Source organism: Rhinatrema bivittatum, chromosome 5 (assembly GCF_901001135.1).
Source record: "Rhinatrema bivittatum chromosome 5, aRhiBiv1.1, whole genome shotgun sequence".
Lineage (NCBI taxonomy): Eukaryota > Metazoa > Chordata > Amphibia > Gymnophiona > Rhinatrematidae > Rhinatrema > Rhinatrema bivittatum.
Window position 1 is genome coordinate 8,899,205 of NC_042619.1, and position 19,752 is coordinate 8,918,956.

Here is a 19,752-nt window from a genome sequence, read left to right on the forward strand (position 1 = left end):
CTGAAAAGCGGAATATAAATCTGATAAATAAATGAGGATGAAAGGGGATACATTCAGGATATATTACTTTACAGAAAGGGTGGTGGAATCATGGAATAGCCTCCCTGGGGAGGTGCTGGAGATGAGAACCAAAATGAACGAAAAAAATGGGACAAGCACAGAGAATCTCTGAGGCTGAGGAAGTCACTGGATGGGCTCTATGGTCTTTCTATGCCTTTATGTTCCATGTTTCTATTAAGAACCATATTCTGTGGCCACCTGCTCATCCAGGTCAACCTGAACAGACTCGTCCAGTTCTGGCTTTGCCCCATTGCATTCATGCAGATATTATCCTGCTTTTTCGTAGGGAAATCAGAACTACATTTCCATGCATGCAATGGGGCAAAAACTGTTAGGGTTGACCTGATTGAAGTTGTCAATTCTAAGCTTGAATGAGGGGAGTATGAAGAGAACCTGAACACCTCTGGTAGAGTTATCAGGTAGCTCCACGTCATCTGGGACAGGCTGAGCCAGTCCTGGTTTCGCTCTATTGAAACCCCTGGTTTCTAGTTCAGGCTTTCTAAGACAAACAGGATTAACAAATCCATAAATCAATAGGGCCCAATCAGGATAGGCTTTCTGGTAACCCCCAACTTCTAGCTGCCCAAACTGTCTAGAATGTGATTAATCCATTACATATCGCACAATACACAGTAACGTTCAGACACAGCTGTCCATGGGAAGGTTGCTCTCCAGTGATGAACCACTGGACCATGTGCAGATGTTCAGCAGGTCAGAGTGTGCTACCATCTACAGTGATTGAGGAGAGGCAAAAGGTACGCCAGCAGGTGTTTCCCTTCCCTCTTGTGAACTTTGTCGTCTCAGCGGTGATTCAAGGTTCAAGAGGGATGTATGGACTGCATGCCAGCAAATGTCAAATACGTGCAGTTCTGTTTGCTGAAAGGGATGCAGCTAATTGCAACTACCGAACGCTTCCTGTTTTTATCATTCTCTTGCTTGCCCTACTCAGGTAATTCAGGTGAGCATGCATAGCCCTTGCAGACACACAAAAACATGTTATTAGAAAGCTGCTCCTACATCACTCAGGTAAAAGAGCTACAGTGTCCTCTCAGCTAAGATGCACTTGGCTGCCACCGAGTGACTAGTGCTAAAGTTTTTAGCTAGGCAGAGTACACTGTGCACCTCCCCCTTTCTAGTTCAGTTATCATAGGCAAATTTGAAAATGTAGCAGTGTTATGTTTCATTTGAATAGGTGTGTAGTGATCAGTGTTGGCAGTGATAACGTTGTAACTTTGAGCACATGGAAGTCAACTGATGTGTTGACCGATGCATATTCTTCATTAGAAGGAACAACGGGATAGGCAACTCTGGTCCCTGAGTACCGCAAACAGGACTGGGTTTCAGGATATCCACGATAAACATATTTGCATACAATGGAGGCAGTGCACGCAAATACGATATATCTTATGCATATTCATTATGGATATCCTGAAAGCCAGACCTGTTTGTGGCAATCAAGGACCAGAATTGTCTACCTTGTTGTACATCTTCAGATGGGTAATAACTGGTGATGCATTTCCTGGCCTTGGTGAAGGAGTCGGTGATGGTGTTTGACTCACAGATGTGGAGTTAATGGATGTGACTTTGCAAGATCAGTCTATCAGGGGGTCTTACTGTGTATAATACGAGTCCACTCACCATTCTGATGATTGATGTCCATCTTGGTCCAGAACTGAAACACATCTGAGTACTTGGAATATGCGATAAGGCAAATTAACAAACTAAAGAGTAGCAAATCATCTGGACCACATGGTATACATTCCAGAGTTTTGAAATAAATTTAAAAAATGAAATTGTAGACCTACTATTAGTAATTCGTGAACTACCATTAAAATTATCTATGGTGCCTGATGATTGGAGGGTTGCTGATGCATTGCTGATTTTTAAAAAGGGATCAAAGGATGATCCAGGAAAGTATAGATCAAAGTGATGCACTTAAGGAAGAGTAACCCAAATTATAGTTACACAATGCAAGGTTCCACAGGAGTTGCTATTCAGGAAAAGGATCTAGGCTTCGTCATTGATAATGCATTGAAATGTACTGCTCAGTGAGCAGCAGCCACCAAGAAAGCAAATAGAATGCTAGGGATTATTAGGAAAAGAATGGAGAATAAAACACAGAATATTATAATGCCTTTCCATGGTGTGACCTCATCTTGAGTATTGTGTGCATTTCTGATTACCGTATCTCAAAAATATAGCAGAATTAGAAAAGGTACAGACAAAGGCAACCAAAATGGAAACTTTGATAAAATGAGAAAAATAGTTAAAAAAAAAAAAACCAAACAAAAAAAAAAACCCTGAAAGGTGCAGCTACAATGGTTGAGTGGTACAGCAGGCGTGGACATTGTTACAAAATACCATCTTAGAAGCGCAGTCCATATGTATTCCACACATTAAGAAAGGTGGAAGGAAGGCCAAATGATTCCCGGCATGGTTAAAAGGGGAAGTGAAAGAAGCTATTTTAGCCAAAAGATCTTCATTCAAAAATTGGAAGAAGGATCCATCAGAGAAAAGTAAGATAAAACATAAGCATTGGCAAGTTAAATGTAAGACATTGTAAGACAGGCTAAGAGAGAATTTGAAAAGAAGTTGGTCGTAGAGGCAAAAACTCACAGTAAAAACTTAAAAAACCAAATAAAAATATCTGAAGCAGAAAGCCCACGAGGGAGTCAGTGGGACAGTTAGATGATCAAGGGGTTAAAGGGGCACATAGAGAAGATAAGGCCATGGTGGAAAGATTAAATGATTTCTTTGTTTTGGTGTTTACTAAAGAGGATGTTGGGGAGATACCAGTTCCAGAGACAGTTTTCAAGGGTGATGATTCAGATGAACTGAACCAAATCACAGTGAACCTGGGAGATGTGGTAGGCCAGATTGACAAAGTGAAGAGTAGTAAATCACCTGGACCAGATGGTATACACCCCAGAGTTCTGAACTAAAAAATGAAATTTCAGATGTATTTCAATAAATTTGCAACCTATCATTAAAATCATCCATTGTACAGGATTGGAAGATGGCCAGTGTAACCCTGATATTTAAAAAGGGCTCCAGGGTGATCCAGGAAACTATAGATCAGCGAGCCTGACTTCAGTACAGGGAGAAATCATGGAAACTGTTATAAAGAATAAAGTAAACTATTGTGTTTAAGGATGGATGTGAACCCCTGGGCTGAGATGAGCGATGTCTCCGCCCATAGGGAGGAGCTCTGTGAGCCTCACTGTCAGCAGGCACAGTCTCAGTGACGTGGGACACAGCTAGGAATGAAGACTTTATTAAATAGGAAGGAAGAAGTAGTCTCCACAGAAATGGAGATATATTCATACAGTCCTGGGCAATGGGAATTACCCAGAGTGAGACACAGCTGAGAAGATCCGGTAGTGGCCCGCGGAGCGGAGTACGCCGAGGATTCCCTCTGACAAGCGTAGGCAGCTTCAGGAATACAGATCCAGTAGTGGCCCGCGGAGCGGGGTATGCCAAGGATGTCTGCACAGTAGATGTTGAAGAACTGGTAGCGATGTCGGAAGTGGCTCCTGTAGATGGTGTGTAGGTATTCTGTAGAGCAAGATGGTGAATGACTTCCACAGAAGAAAGGTGGTAGTGGCCCGAGGATCGGGGTACGCCACGTGGCATCCACAATGCAGTCTGTATGGTAGAAGTCAATAGAGGTACTCACAGTAGGTGGTTCCTGGAGAGGGATAGAGACCTGAGAAGTAGGTCCAGTAGCAGTCAGGCAGGAAGGCCCTCTGAGGAGCAGATAGCCGGGAACGCAGGGGAGCCCCCGAGGAGCGGGTACTCAGAGCGTCCCTTTGCCAAGACTGAGTCAGGAACAGGAAGTCCTTGAAAGTGGAGAATACAGCAAGACGGAACTCCTTGCTAACTCGAAGACAAGGGCAGGTCAGATTAAATACTCTGGCGGGTTGACGTCATCAGGCAGTGACGCCCCTGAGGTTCCCGTCATGACGTGTTCAAATGAGGCCCTTGTGTGCGCTCGTGAGTCTAGTTAACTCCGGGTCCAAGATGGCGGTCGGCAGCGCCCATGCTGTCCCAGGCATGCTGGAGATATCGGTGTGGACTAGAAGAGACCACCATTCTTCCAAGACTTGATGGAGCGGGGGAAAAAAGAGGTGAGCATGAAAGATTGCAGGCGTCTGTGATCGACAGGCATAACATAAAAGCCAATACAGGGTATTGTAAATGAATTGCCAAGCTCTAATGTCCGGTACCTCTACTGAAGATACTAACCATTCTTTAGGTTATAAATGCAGCAGTCAAAAAAGCAACAGAATGTTAGGAATTATTAGGAAGTGAATGGGGAATAAAACGGAAAATGTCATAATGCCTCTGTATCGCTCCATGGTGAGACCGCACCTTGAATACTGTGTACAATTCTGGTCACCGCATCTCAAAAAAGATATAATTGTGATGGAGAAGGTACAGAGAAGGGCAACCAAAATGATAAGGGGAGTGGAACAACTCCCCTTTGAGGAAAGACTAAAGAGGTTAGGACTTTTCAGCTTGGAGAAGAGACAGCTGAGAGGGGATATGATAAAGGTCTTTAAATCATGAGAGGTCTAGAACGGGTAGATGTGAATCATTTATTTACACTTATTATTATTATTATTATTTATTTCTTTTGTATACTGACATTCGATCGAGATATCACATCGGTTTCCAGATAACAGGTTGAATAGAGCCAGAACTGCCCTATTTTTACATTGTAACAAGATAACAGTTGATTAAACAATTAATATAAGGAATATTGTAACATATGGATAAAATTAAAATTAAATATTAAATGTGGGTATATAGAAGTGGCATATAGCCTATATACAATATGTACAATATTATATATAATATAATATATAATATAATAGAAGGACTAGGGGGCACTCCATGAAGTTAGCATGTGGCACATCTAAAACTAATCAGAGAGAGTTCTTTTTCACTCAATGCACAATTAAACCCTGGAATTTGTTGCCAGAGGATGTGGTTAGTACAGTTAGTATAGCTGTGTTTTAAAAAGGATTGGATAAGTTCTTGGAGAAGTCCATTACCTGCTATTAATTAAGTTGACTTAGAAAATGGACACTGCTATTACTAGCAACAGTAACATGGAATAGACTTAGTGTTTGGGTACTTGCCAGGTTCTTATGGCCTGGATTGGCCACTGTTGGAAACAGGATGCTGGGCTTGATGGACCCTTGGCCTGACCCAGTATGGCAGGTCTTATGTTCTTATGTTCACTAATTCATGGGCCAGACATAAGTACTGTCCAAATGAGTCGGACCAAAGGTTCATCTGGCCCAGTATTATGTGGTTGGCAGAGGGTGCATGGTGGAGGTGTGTGAGGATAGGGCATGCATGGAGTTATCCATCTGCTCTCAGCCTCGTCCAGTTTCTGGTGGTCATGGTTTAGGGATGTCTTTCTTGTGTATTTTACAATTACCTTGACTACCATTGTTACCTATGAAATATGCCCAGCTAGTTGAATAATGCCAGATTTGTGCCATTGCAGTCATGCCCACAAGTACAGTGGTTCTTCATGAAAATAAAAATGCAGGCACTGTGTATGGTATTAAAGGAGGCTTCCGATACTAACATTTCTGTGCTGTTAGTTTAGTAAAGCAATGCTTGACCAGACTGGCAATGTCTGTGGCACATGACTAATGTGTACCCTTATGGGCAATGATTCAGTGCTTCGAAATTCAGTTTTGCAGCACATGAGTGAGTTTAAATGCCTGTAATAATATTATGCCTCCTAATCTTGCCAGCCTGTAATATTGTGCATTAAGTGACTAACCATCAACGATGTAATCCACTTTGAAGTAACTGATTAGCTTCAAAGGCAAAATGAAAATACAGGTTAAATTATTCTTACCATACCAAAAACAAGACATGCATGCATTGAACAAAATAAGAGGACATTCCCCATCTCTCTAGATCAAGGCAAGAGTACTGGTAGCCACACTGGTCATGGACAAAACAGGATCCTACCAGTCTGTGATTGCTTGTATTGGAACAACTTAAAAATAAACAAATAATGATGAAGTTTACGAGCTTTTCAGACCACGAAAGATCCATCTTCACATGAACAAGGGACCTAAGATCTTGAAAACTCATTTATTTATTTATTTATTTTATTTATTTAAAGGTTTTTTTATACCGAGGTATGGCTAGATGCCTTCACCGTGGTTTACATATACAACAATCAATTACATTTGACAGTAAGCATTTATTTATTTATTTATTTAAAGCTTTTCTATACCGGCATTCATGATACAATCATATCATGCCGGTTTACAAATAACAGGGGGTGCAATAACTTTATTCTTTTAACCAGTGCAGAGGAAGTAAAAAAAGGTTACACTATAACAAGATTGTTGAACTGGGGGAGGAAGGAGACGGGAATAGACAAGAATTATATAATCTTTACAGAGGTATATTATTTACATTGTCAGTAATGTCTCTTTATGGATATTTACATTGTGCGGTAAGGTCTCTCAATGGATATTGCCGTAGGATCTCTCCCTAGATGTCTCCCTAGATAATTAGACAAGGGAAAGGCTTGTTTAAATAGCCAAGTCTTAAGCCTTTTTCTGAAAGTTAGCAGGCAAGGTTCAAATCTGAGATTTGGTGGTAAGGTATTCCAAAGAGCGGGGCACGCTGTAGAAAAGGCCCGGTCTCTGAGTGCAATATGGTGTGTAGATTTAGTTGGGGGAACAGTCAGCGAACCTTTGTAGGCTTCTCTGATGGGTCTGGATGATGTGTGTAGTCTGAGGGGGATTTGGAGGTTGAGAGGGGCTTGGGAGTGGATTGATTTATGGATGATGGTGAAGGACTTGTGTAGGATTCTGTAGTGTATTGGCAGCCAGTGCAGATTTATTAGAATGGGAGAGATGTGGTCTCTTCTTCTGGTATTCGTTAGGATTCTGGCTGCCGAATTCTGGAGCATCTGAAGTGGTTTGATGGATGAAGACGGGAGACCTAGCAAGATAGAGTTGCAGTAATCTATCTTGGAGAATATTACGGATTGTAAGACTGTTCTGAAGTCATGAAAGTGTAGTAGTGGTTTCATTCTTTTGATTACCTGCAGCTTGTAGAAGCAGTTCTTGGTTGTATTGTTAATAAATGTTTTTAGATTCAAGTGTTTGTCTATTACTACCCCTAGGTCTCTTGCTTGTGTAACAATGGTGTTAATTGGAGCAATTTGTGGGGAGTTGCTGTTGTCGGGGGTGATGAGGAGGAGTTCCGTTTTGGCCGAGTTTAGAATCAGGTTTAGGTTTGCGAGGAGTCCGTTGATCTCTTGGAGGCAGTTTTCCCAGTATTTGAGAGTTTTTGTGATAGATTCTTTGGGTATCAGAATTTGAACGTCGTCCGCGTATAAGAAATGTTTTAGTTGCAGGTTAGTTAACAGTTGGCATAGGGGAAGAAGGTATATGTTGAATAGTGTTGGGGATAGTGAGGAGCCTTGAGGAACTCCTTGTGAGGAATTGTAGCGGGGGGATTCTTTTTTGTTGATTTTAACTTTGTAACCTCTGTTACAAAGGAATGTTTTGAACCATGTGTGAGCAGAGCCTGTTATTCCTATGTCCAAGAGGCGGTTGAGGAGGGTGGCATGGTTGACAGTGTCGAACGCTGCCGAGAGGTCCAGTAGAATTAGTAGGAAAGATTGTCCTTTGTCCAAGCCCATGATGAGGTGATCTGTTAGCGATAGGAGTAGGGTTTCAGTGCTTAAAGCCTTGCGAAACCCGTATTGTGTGGGGTGTAGTATTTGGTGATCTTCAAGGTAGTTAGAGAGTTGCGAGTTGACCAGTTTTTCCAATATTTTTGCTACAAAAGGCAGGTTGGAGATTGGGCGGAAGTTGTTTGGGTTCTTGGGGTCCAAGTCCGGCTTCTTTAGTAGCGGTTTAAGAGAGGCAGTTTTTAGGGCGTCAGGGAAGATTCCCTGTGTTAAGGAACAATTTATAATGTCCGCTAGTGGTTTGGAGATGGTTTCGGGTATTAGCAGAAGCAGTTTTGATGGTATTTGGTCAAAGGGATGGGAGGAAGGTTTCATTTTCCTTAACAGAGACTGGATCTCTAAGGCGGTGGTAGGTTCGAATGAATCCAGTATGATTCTTTTGTTGAGTAGGTGGTAGGAGCTAGTCTGAGGGGTGTGGCTAGGTGGCAAGAGGGTTAAGAGATTAGTGATTTTACTTTGGAAGAATAGGGCTAGTTCATCGGCTTTGGATTGTGCTTGTTCATTGGGGATAGATGGTGTGTTAGGTTGTGTTAGTTCGAAGACATAGGAGAAGAGGGCTCTTGCGTCGAAGGTAAGGTCGTGAATCTTGTGAGCGTGGAAATCCCATTTAACAGTAACTGAGTCAGATAAAAACTTATTACAATTAATCGTAACATTTTAACAGGGTATGTCAAATGGGTCAACCAGGTAAAAGGGGAGGGTAACTTTGGGAAAGTCAAGTTTAACGAATAGACTTGTTTAAAATGTCTGGAGTCATAATTTTAGGGGTGATATTGTAAACCAAGAGAGGTAAGGTTAAGTATCAGATATTTTCGATATGTTCTCATGTACTGCATCTTTTGATTATTCTCGTTGGACTGCTAAAACTTATCATACCTTACTAGAGAAGGATACAAGCACCTTGATTCTGTTATTGCAAGAATCATGAATATTTACTCTCCTTTTCACAGCCCCACACACATATTCTCTTGCAAAACACCAGCAAGAGAAGTTTAATCTTAAAAAAAATATGAAATACCATCAATAGTTCTAATTCTAGCTACCGGGAACACCTACATCATCCATCTTAACTCTTATCACATCTAAAATGTTCCAGAGGAGACGTTGCCCCACAGAGAAATGTGTAAGATTAAACATTTACCGCTGGTAAGAAACAATCTGTCAGCTGCTCCATGGGTGTCATTGCATTGTTATTACATAATAGTGCTACTGATTCAAGACTCAGAGAGGTAGAAGTTGCTCGGCATTACCTCCAGTTGTTAAACTGTTTCCCTGTCTCTGTCTTGTGCTCTAGGATGAGAGGAACCAGATCCTGATTGCCTACCTGTGGATCCGGCAGGTGTGGTTTGATGCCTACCTGCGCTGGAATAAGGATGGTTATGATGGGCTCGACACCATCCGCATACCTAGTAGTTATGTATGGAAACCTGATATAGTCCTATATAACAAGTAGGTCGGACTGGTCTTGGGCAGCATCATTTCGCTCCCATTCACTTTTATAGCCAGGACTCAGGCATGGCCACGGCCAAATTCTGGAAGAAGCACGAAGGCTGGGATAGGGGCTAATATTTCTTCATTGCTACTCTACAATTCATGAGAGAGAGGGGCTTTTCTCTGCACGTTGTCTTCCCACTTCCAACTCACCACTACCACCTTCCGTTCTTTCGTCTTAACTCTGTGTTCCCCCTTCACCCCTCTTGTATGCCACTCATACCTCTTCTTCAGTCCCCCTTCTGTTCAACCACTGATGTTCCCTTCATCCTGTATCCGTATTGCTCCCTTTCCTTCAGGATATTCTTGACTCCTCCTACCATCCATTCTGCTGTCCAAACCCTCCATACTAACCACTTCTACCCCTAACCTGGGCTGTGACTCCCAAATGTATGGTAGATCATGGCCCAGTGCAATCCAATCCTGCTTTCTTCCTTTGGGAGGAAGATTTGTACAACTAGGGAATAGGCCTCACTTTTCCTGACTCTTAGTCACAAAGTACTTAGATGACCAACACAGAGGGAGAGAGAGAGCTGCTTTTTTTGATTTGCAACTGTCGCCCTGTGCAGGTTACCCCACTGCTTTTTTACTATCCTCTGTCCTTATCCCATGATATTTTGAATTCCTTTATCGTTTTCGTCTCCTCCACCTCATGCAGGAGTCATTTTAAATGGACAACGAATATGTAATCATTACCAGCCTTACATCCCTTTGGTTTCTTACCTGCTCAGAATGCAATCATTAAATCCCATCTTCTGTCATTGGAAAATCAATTTTTCATGGGGCAGCAAATCAAAATCTTTAGCAAAATCCAAATGTACTCTAGAAATCATCTTTCGCGTGTCAAAGCTTGTTGAAAACAATAACGTTATTGTGGTAACTTGGCAGTAGCGGCTTGAAAACAGCCAGAAAGAATAAGGAGGCAGACTCTGGCTGTTTCCCATTGGTGCAATTGATTTAGAGTAGAGAATAAAGAATAACGCAAAATCAACAAATGATACAACTCACCTTAACTTCAGGTAGACACACGGTCCTCAAACACAGCAGGTTTTCTCATGCTCCTGGGCACCTCTCTCAACTTTCCAGGGCCTGAGTTCTTAAACTCTGATGAGGGGCGGCTCCTCTCATCCAGGATTCACTGTGAGTTTGTATTTTAAAGAGGACCAGGCGAGACAGCTGTGGCCCAGTCCTTTAAGGTAGTCTGATGGACTTTTCTAAATACTCCCTCACACAGTTATATTGTAAGAGGGATTGCAAATCTTAGCCTGGACTTTAGAGTCGCTTACCAACACCACAAGAGTCACATATTGAATTGTTTTTTACTCGCTTTATAACTGACAATTACATATGAGGTCAAAAGTAAAAAGGTTGCACGTTTCCAGTCTTACCATATGTTCAGATGCGACAAGGATGCATGACTCAAATGGCCAGTTTCAGCTGCAACCAGCCAGAAGGGCTCCTTGCGGTTACCTGGTCATATACATCATTATTCCTGGGCTGATGTATGCAGAGAGAGAGAGATTAGGGGGTGGATATGAGACCCAACCAGGCACCTATCCAGGTCTTATAGTAATGTCAATTCTTGGTTTTATATCTGCATTCTGGTGTGTTTCCTTACAAAGACTTACCTGTGCCAGTTCTATTCATGTCCTCAGCCTTGTTATCAGGTCAGCATAGTCTCTTGAGCCCCTTTATAATCCCCAAATTCATGAAATGGCTGCCATGTCTCCATTTTACATAAATCAAGCCTTGTTATCAATGAGGTAAGACCTGTTGCTCCCTAACCTCTGCTGATTCTTCCTAATCATTCTCCCTTTCTTCCAGCCATCTTCTCTCAGGCACAGATAGATAAGAAAGCATCCAAGTTCTATTAGCAGAGGTTTTCTGACAATAAACAGAATATATAGTTGCATTGTTAATCATTTTCCTGTTTAATTATTCCAGTAAATGCAAATACAGCTAGTAATGTCATTGTACACAATAGAGGCTTCACTTCCTCTCCCTTACTGAACAAATGCCAGTGTGAGTTTAATAACTTGTATATTCTTTGTTACTTTATAGGTATAAACATTTCTAGACATTTGAAAACATGTTATTCTAAGCTTAAATTGTATACAGTAAATGCAGGGAATGCAAATCAGAAGCTTAATATTAAAATCTTGCATTTCTATTGCCCCAAATTAACCTCCAGGCTACTTATATGTACGAATGGGCTTAACCCTTAGTGGACCCCCTCCACTTCCCAGGTTCTGTAGCCATGTACAAACAAATTATAGGCTATGTGATCCTTCCTTTTCCTATAAGTATAGCAGCTCCAGACTATCATGTAAAAATAGAATTCACCCAAAATGTATTAACAAAGCTTACTACTTTAGTTTTTACCCTAAAATTGCTAACCCTGACTATGATATATATCACCTGAAGTTTAGCTGCTTCTGAAGTGCGGACAAATCGAAATCTTTAGCAGGGCAAACTGCTCTCTGTAATGTCTTGTGCTCCTAGAACTTCCTACTGTCTGGTTGCAATCTTCTTGGTTTAGACTTCGGTGCTGGTGGTTTTTCATGCATTTATCATAGGCAGAGCTTAGTCATCAGTATCTGGCTTATACACGGCTGCTTTCTGATGATAGGCCTCTTTTATTGGTTAGCCAGTTCATAGACATTTCATTAACTGGCCTTCCAGATACCTCATTGGGGATGACTGAGCCTTGTGATGACCCGAGGGACACTCTGCAATGTCAGCAAGTTACCAATTAGCTAGAGTTCATTTCAAATCTGATTGGATGGCAAGGCTGTCAATGTCAGACCTTAATTATAATCATGGTCTGATTATCGAAATATCCATGGTACTTTCCTAGGCTTTATATCTGCAGGTACTTGTTTGGACATCTTGCCACTCTGTGCTGTGTCTTGTATAGATCTCAAGTTCTTGTTTTCTTCATACTGGCAAGTCATAATCTGCTATAATATAATTTTTTGTGTGATATCTGGTGCAGTTAAACTCAGATTCATCTTACTGACCCATTCCACCCCTTCCCTTCAGTTTCCTGCTTTTCTTCTAACTTCTGAGCTAGGAAATGGCTCTGTGCCTCTATCTCACAGGATACATCTGTAAGGACAGAAGTTAATTGCCTACCTCTCTGAAATGGTCTCAGGTTTTTAAGCTTACAAAGGCAAAATAAAATATAATAGAAACAGAAAGTATAAATCTTGCAAAGGGTCTCTTACAGGAATACTTTATAATGAGACCTGCAGTGTCTTCTCCAGAACTGACATTAAGCTAACCAGCACAGGTACAGTGGGATCTGGAGGTCAGAAGCGACTGCAGCCAGTGCAGAGGAATCAGCCTTTTCACTACCTGATTCCTGAAAAGCAGGGTGCAGCGGTCATGTTTCCTGTGGCGCAACCTTAGAAGAGCCTTCATCTGGTCCTGGTGCCCGATTCTTTCATTCATGAGCCTTGCCATAGACAAGTAGTATGGGAAATGGGTTAAAAACACCACCAAGCAACAACGCTAACCAGTTAACTTAGTCCAGATATTCAGCTGCGGCTAACTGGCTAAAGTTTTAAATCTAACAGGCCAAAACTCAAAAGACTCATGCAGTTAAAACTGGCGTTTGTTTGCATAAATCTAACTGGTTAGAAATCCCCTCATCCAGCTAAAATCCATTTGCACAAAATCAGTGATAGAGGGGCCAAGTCGGGGTTTTTGCATTTCATGGATTAGCACGATTTTCCACCGAACCGGCTACATTTGTCGTCCTACGTGAAGCCACACAAATGGTGGCCCTAAATCTATGCACAAATCTATAACACTATATATATATATATATATATTTATTTATGTTATATTTCCCTTGAATAATTTTTCATATTATTCCATGGAATGGCTCTCGCGTGGGGAGAACAGGCATTGGGCTACTAGAAGATTTCCTTTCTAAACGCTCCCTTTCTCTTTCCTAAGACCTGGTGAGCCTTCAATCCTGTGTAGCCTCTTTCCCATGCTCCAACATGGCCAACCTTGGAATGTAATGAATGGAACTCCTTCTACTAAACATTTTTATCTGGTCCCAAAGGCGTTTTCTGAGAAGGGAAGGCTTTGTGTTGAATGTAGAACATCAGCGATCACTAGCAGGGAAGGGACCACATGTAATTGAACTTTAACCTCTGTCCTCTTTCCCCCTCAGTGCCGATGACCAGTTCACGGGTTCCCTGGAGACGAATGTTGTCATCCGATATGATGGGCAGATCATGTGGGACTCCCCCGCCATCACCAAGAGCTCCTGCAAAGTGGATGTTTCTTTCTTTCCTTTCGATGGGCAGCAGTGCCGCTTGACCTTTGGCTCCTGGACCTACAATGGCAACCAGATAGACATCCTCAACCATCTGGACACGGGCGATCTGACTGACTTTGTGGAGAATGTGGAGTGGGAGGTGCTAGGCATGCCCGCCAAGAAGAACGTCATCACCTACGGTTGCTGCTCCGAGCCATACCCTGACATCACCTACACCCTCATGCTGAAGAGGCGGGCATCCTTCTACATCTTCAATCTTCTCCTACCCTGCATCATGATCTCCTTCCTCGCCCCTCTGGGCTTCTATCTCCCGGCAGACTCGGGCGAGAAGGTCTCCCTGGGTGTGACTGTGTTGCTGGCCCTCACCGTGTTCCAGCTGCTGGTGGCAGAGAGCATGCCTCCATCAGAAAACGTCCCACTGATTGGTGAGTCCTGAACTTGTTTGACCCATTATAGAGAGCGAGGTCTAATGGGTTGGGTGGAGCTGTCGGCTACTCCTGTGAGGGAGAAACAGTTCCAGTCTTCCAGCTCCGAGACTTCAAAGTTTAATTCATTTCAAGGGGGGGGGGGGGGGGAAAGAGCATCTGTTTCTCCCAGCTCCAACCGGTAAATGTTCTACCCAATACTTTGCAGAACATGACAGCCTCAGCACCCGCTAAGAGAGGTGTGAGATGATATTGCTTTCTGATTATTCCCTGAAAGGCGAGTTATAAACTCTACTGATGACCCAGCAGTTAATGTACTGAACTGCCAAACAGAAGGCCTGGTCTCACCCCGATCCAGGGGCTGCTGGAGGGCATAGTATACGGTATATGGCTGATCTGGTACCTCCCCTTTTCCCAATATCACTAACTCCAGGAGATGCTCTTCCTAAAGGGCCATATTATTAAAGAAGCTGAAAAGCCAGGGCTGCTGTTAAAATGCCTCATTGTTGATATGGTCCAGTATTGTTCAGGCTACTTGTGCCCTGTGGACTCTCTGAAGTCTAAAATCACAGATCTAGAAAAGGCATTCCAGCAGAGTCTTAATTTTAAGCAAAGACTCTCTGACCTCTGATATATTCTGGTACAGGTGCTAATCATGTGAGCTTCAGGTTGTCCGTGCTTTCCAGTCCATTCCTCTTCAGGCCACTGGTAATGTTTTGTGGGCCACATGTTCATTTGTTACACAGGGAAGGTTTGATGCAGGCCTCAGGCAGAGCTCTTTTTGCAGAAGATGCTATCAGATCATTGGCATCGGAACCCATATAGCAAACCTGCCATACCAAAACAGCACTAGCTCACGGAACCCAAACAGCAACAACCCTCCACTACTACTACTACTACTTCTTCTACTACTACTTCAACTTGTACTACTACTTCAACTTCTACTACTACTTCTACTACTAATGCTTATTCTTACTGGGGGTCCATATTCAAAGGGTTTGTCCAACTAAGTTCAGGACTTATCTGGACAAGCAGTGGGTTTTGAAAATCCCGCTGGTTTCATTGCCCCCAACTTATCCAGCTAAGTAGTTATCTGGTTTAAAAACCTAGCCGGATAATAAGTCAGGGGGTGAGCTGAGGGTATTCTGGGATGTAGCAGTCGTACTGCCTGATTCCCTAATTCTTTTCTCCCATTCTGTGTCTATGGGAAAATGCCTTGCTGAATCAGGCCTTTACTTGCCTAACTTAGCTGATAGCGTTACCTGGCTAAGGGGGAGATTTATGAAGTCACGATAGAGCTATAAAATGCGTTAAACAGCATTTATCATGTGATAAACACTGTATATCATGTGATATAGCTCTGTCGGGGCAATATTGCATGTTGTATTAGCATAAAATCATCTCTTATTACAATCAGCTGCTTTGCATGCATTTGCATGCATAAAATCACACAATACATGCAAAGTAAGTAATGCCTAAGTAATTCTATGTAAATAACGCAGCTGACTTAGACATTTTTCAGCCACGTTATTTTATCTACAGCTTTTGTCAAAACTTAATTGTAGAGCGGAAGTACCTAATGCAGGTCCCAGTGCTCCCAGACTAGAATTAAAGGGCCACGTGACTCACCACCAACCACCCCGAAGTTTAAAAAAAAGCACTGGGTGGGGTCTTACTAGACTTCCCTCTCAAGGGTCACCATTTGAGGTGGCCCCCCATCAAGAAAAGTAAAAATAAATAGCAAGCTCCGCACGGCGATGCCGTACTGCGTGCTCAAACCCCCATTACACGCACCCCCCCCCCCCCCCCGCTACAATGCTAGATCCCCCCCCCCCTTTTCAGTAAATAGAGAACCACATAAGCCCCCCAACCCCCCAAAAATACCCTGCTGGGCTAGTGCTCCCACCTCAGAACCCCTCCCTTTATTAAAAAAAAAAAGTCCACTTGACCTTTGAACCTATCACACAGTAGGGCGAATGCCAGTCTGCACCATTTTGCAAATTGGTGCCAACTGGGCCCAGAGGGAGGGGTGGCCCTACCGGGCTTTCTATTTACTGGAAAGGGAGTTGGGGGGTTTGATTAAAGGGGTCTGGTACTGGTTGGGGGGATTTTGGATGTAATGGGGTCGAGTTTGGGCAGGGGGCAGGGCGTCATCACATGATGCTTGCTGCATATTTTAATAATTTTTTTTGGGAGGGGGGACTATCTGGAATGGTGGCCCCAAGGTGGAGATGGGCTCTAGTAAGACCCTTGATGGCATTTTTTTAACATTTTTTGGGGGGAGGGGGTTCTCACTGGGCTGCCTGGCCCTTTAAAGCAATGGCCGTCCCCTGTACTTGGGGGCCACCATTGCATGTTCACTAGGCCCCTGCCGTGTTCCTGTGTCTCGCAGATGTTTTCCTCGAGACAAAAGAGCACGGCGATGCCGTCGCGATATTTTGGCAGGGAAGGATAAAATATCGAGGGGCCTGTACCTCCCATGATTGTGGCTTAATGAATCTAGGTCTTAAGTTAGCCGGATAACGCTGGGACTGCATCGGTGCAATCCCAGAACTGCCCGTGTGCCTGTACCCGGACATCCCCGACATCCACTACGGAGAGAACGCATCGTGCGCTTCACCATGCGATAACCCAGGTGTGCAAGAACAGTGAACTTTACACAGTGAACTGAGCCGGAACTCGGCGAGCAAGCACAGAGCGAGCAATACCTGAAAAGGAGACAGTCGAACACCGAAGCTGTTATTGCCAAGGGGGAACATTAATGCAAACTGCTCGTGCTAATAGCATTGAGGCAATCTGAGCGTGGGGGGGGGGAATAAGGAGAACGCTTTATTCATTTCAAGCTTTTCTTCCGTTAATTTGTTGCGTGCCCGGGCAGAATTTAGCCCGATCGACCATTCCAGCACCACTCAGGGCAGGACCAGGGACGGCAGTCAGAGCGAAACTGCGCGAGGCGTAGCACAGGGGGGAATCTTTATCCATGAGCACTAGAATCCATCTCGTGCACCTTCCGAGCGCCTCCTCCCAGCAGATGCAAGTCCTAAAGACTGTCCTGGGCGGCTCTAGATTTCCACCAGAAGAAGCGAGACCCCCACAATGTCCCAAGACAGTTACTCCATGCTGGGGCCCTCGTTTAAGACTGTGTTAATTGCGAGAAGCCCTGCCTCAGGCATCAGTGTTTTGAGGATTAGGAGAAGCAGCGTCCCAGATGCCAAGCTTGACCAAAGGGTTCAGACTGCAAGGTGTGGGCATTTGAGACTTCTCCCATGCACTTTTCTGGGGGTCTCTTTCCTTGTCATTGTTCCTCCATCTTTGATTCTTCTCCTTCCTGGATGGTAAGTCGGGGGTGCCCGGAGCAGCAGCTCTCTTTACTGTGTCTGAGCGCAGTACCTCTCATGTCAGGCCCTATGAACAGGGAAACACCGAATCAGGATATCAGAGAGAGAGACCATGACAGCCTTTCTAGTCTTCCCATCCACAAAAACTATAGAAACCCTCCATGTCTATCCCATTACTCCTGAGTCTCTCCCATTTCACCCTCATCCCATGACCCCTTCATGCTAGAGCCTGCTGGGCATGGAAACCTTGGAGACATTTAATGTCTCTGTCATATCTCCCCTCTCTCACCTTTACTCTAGGGTATCTAAACCTGAATCCTCCCCGAACACTGTACATGGCCTAGTGATCTGAGGCAAGGGGTCATCTCCCAGTAGACTTTAACATAAAGGAAAACGACCCTACCCTGATGAGTTCCTTCACTTTGTTGCTGCTGTGTGGTGGTTTTTGTAATAAAGAAAAACTGTGAAACTAAAATGAAATCAGAAGCAAGTCCATTGATGCCCTTTTGTCTTTTATTTTTCTTTTTCCTCAAGGAAAGTATTACATTGCTACTATGACAATGATCACAGCCTCAACTGCTTTGACCATATTCATCATGAACATCCACCACTGTGGACCAGGAGCTAAACCCGTGCCCGGATGGGCCAAGAAGTTCATCCTTGAGTACATGTCTCGCATTTTCTTCGTCTATGAGGTTGGTGAGAGTTGTACGAGCCCCAAGACCCAGCCAGAGCCGGAGAAACCGCCCAGAGTAGAGGTGGTGAATGGCCAGGCCAAGGAGGAGTATCTCAAAGCCAAAGTGATGAACTGTCCACAAAACCTTGCCTCAAAGAGCCAAGACAGGACAGAAGAGCTGGAGCCAGAAATCAGAGATGTGTCCAAACACGGCTATAGCAGCTGGCAAGAGAGTGCAAAATATGTGAACATAGACCATTGTGGGGCTGGCAAGGAGGGTAGCTGCAAAGGCTGCCCAGAGAGCCAGTGTCTGTGCCACCATGAGAGCCTCCTCAAAAACATTGAGTACATGGCCAATTGCTTCCGAGAACAAAAAGCAGCTCAGAAGCGGATTGGGGAGTGGAAGAAGGTTGCTAAGGTCATGGATCGATTTTTCATGTGGGTATTTTTTATTATGGTGTTCTTCATGAGCGTTCTCATCATGGGCAAAGCCATCTGAAGGATAACAAGAGTACACAAGACCTTTGCAGGGGAAGAAATTGTGCATTTAGAATAGGAACTGTGGACCCTACGGCATAGCAAGCCAGTAATACAATCATATGATGGGGCATTTTTCCGGAACAGATGCTCTGTACAATGACTTGTTTGAAATTATCAGGCAGCTTGACGATATGTTAATTTGATCTGCAGTGAGAGGCTGATAAATCAATGGAAAACGATCTGCCAATCAGTTTGCTCCATGCCTTAAAATTCTCCTGCTGGTGCACTTCTCTACGATGATGCCATGTTAATTAAAACAAGCTACGAACACGTACACAACTCCAGTTCAGATTGGACTGTCCTGATGACAGAAAATAAATGCTTCCCAAAAGCAATGAATTTGCTTGTGTTTTTGTTGAGATGATTGGGTAGCTGGCTGAGGACTAAGAAAGCGATCTTCACATCTGAAAACATGAACTGTCCTAGGCAGCCTGAGAAATGTAGCTTGGAAGGTCATTTGCAATGTAGCCGTAAGAATTGAATTTCCCATGATGCTGCTGTTCCTAATGGGTGACATGAGCCAGGATGTGGGGGCTGGGTTATGGAAACCTGATTCCACCAAAGGCTGCCAACAAAGCCATGTCATCAGGGACAGGCAGGGCCTCTTCTGCTTATGCCCCATTGCATCTTGGGAACTGTAATTCTTGCTATTCTTTGAAAAGGTGAAACTTCCGCAGAGATGTCATGGGGGAAAACCAGAACTGGCTTAATTTGCTCTTATGACCTGGGATGGTTTACAACCCTATTACCAACTAGCATTACCACAGAACTCCATGTCAGTAGTGAGAAGGAGAGCCAGTCCTGGTTTTACATGAAAAACTATGACTGGCTCTGCCTTTTCCTCCTGTCTTGGAGTTAATTGGTGGCCCTAACCCATCTCCACTGTGCGATATTCAAGCCTTCTCAGCAACACTATTCTGGTGGCATGGGCCCAAGACAGGAAGGGGAAAAAAAATCTAATATGGCAGTTACCTGAGCTGGCAGGATCAGTACCAGGTATGCCCCTTCCTCCTCCAAATACATTCAGGTCTAGGGCCGTCCTAAAGAGGAGAAGGTGTGATTCGTCTGCCAGCCTGGCTGCTCTGCATGCACCGTATTAAGTAGTTTTCTTGTCCTAACAGGTGCCTCCTGCTCGTTTGGGCTTTTAGTTTAAATTGGAGCCAGCCTCTAGCGGCGTTATCTTT

The 19,752-nt window shown here is 43.8% G+C and overlaps 1 protein-coding gene across 3 annotated transcripts in view; it reads left to right on the forward strand.

Annotated features, from left to right (window-relative positions):
• The window catches only part of CHRNA10 (cholinergic receptor nicotinic alpha 10 subunit), a 43,432-nt gene extending 24,529 nt beyond the window's left edge, over positions 1-18,903 (forward strand). For 2 of the 3 annotated variants that reach the window (XM_029601969.1, XM_029601968.1), the window contains exons 2-3: positions 13,482-14,014; positions 17,887-18,903. In XM_029601969.1, coding sequence (XP_029457829.1) covers positions 13,546-14,014; positions 17,887-18,527 — 1,110 coding nt within the window. In that variant the 5' untranslated portion in view covers positions 13,482-13,545 and the 3' untranslated portion in view covers positions 18,528-18,903. Of the gene's footprint in view, positions 1-9,098; positions 9,254-13,481; positions 14,015-17,886 lie in introns of all 3 variants that reach the window. The other variant, XM_029601967.1, reaches the window with a different exon arrangement.
• The last annotated feature ends 849 nt before the right edge of the window (positions 18,904-19,752 follow it).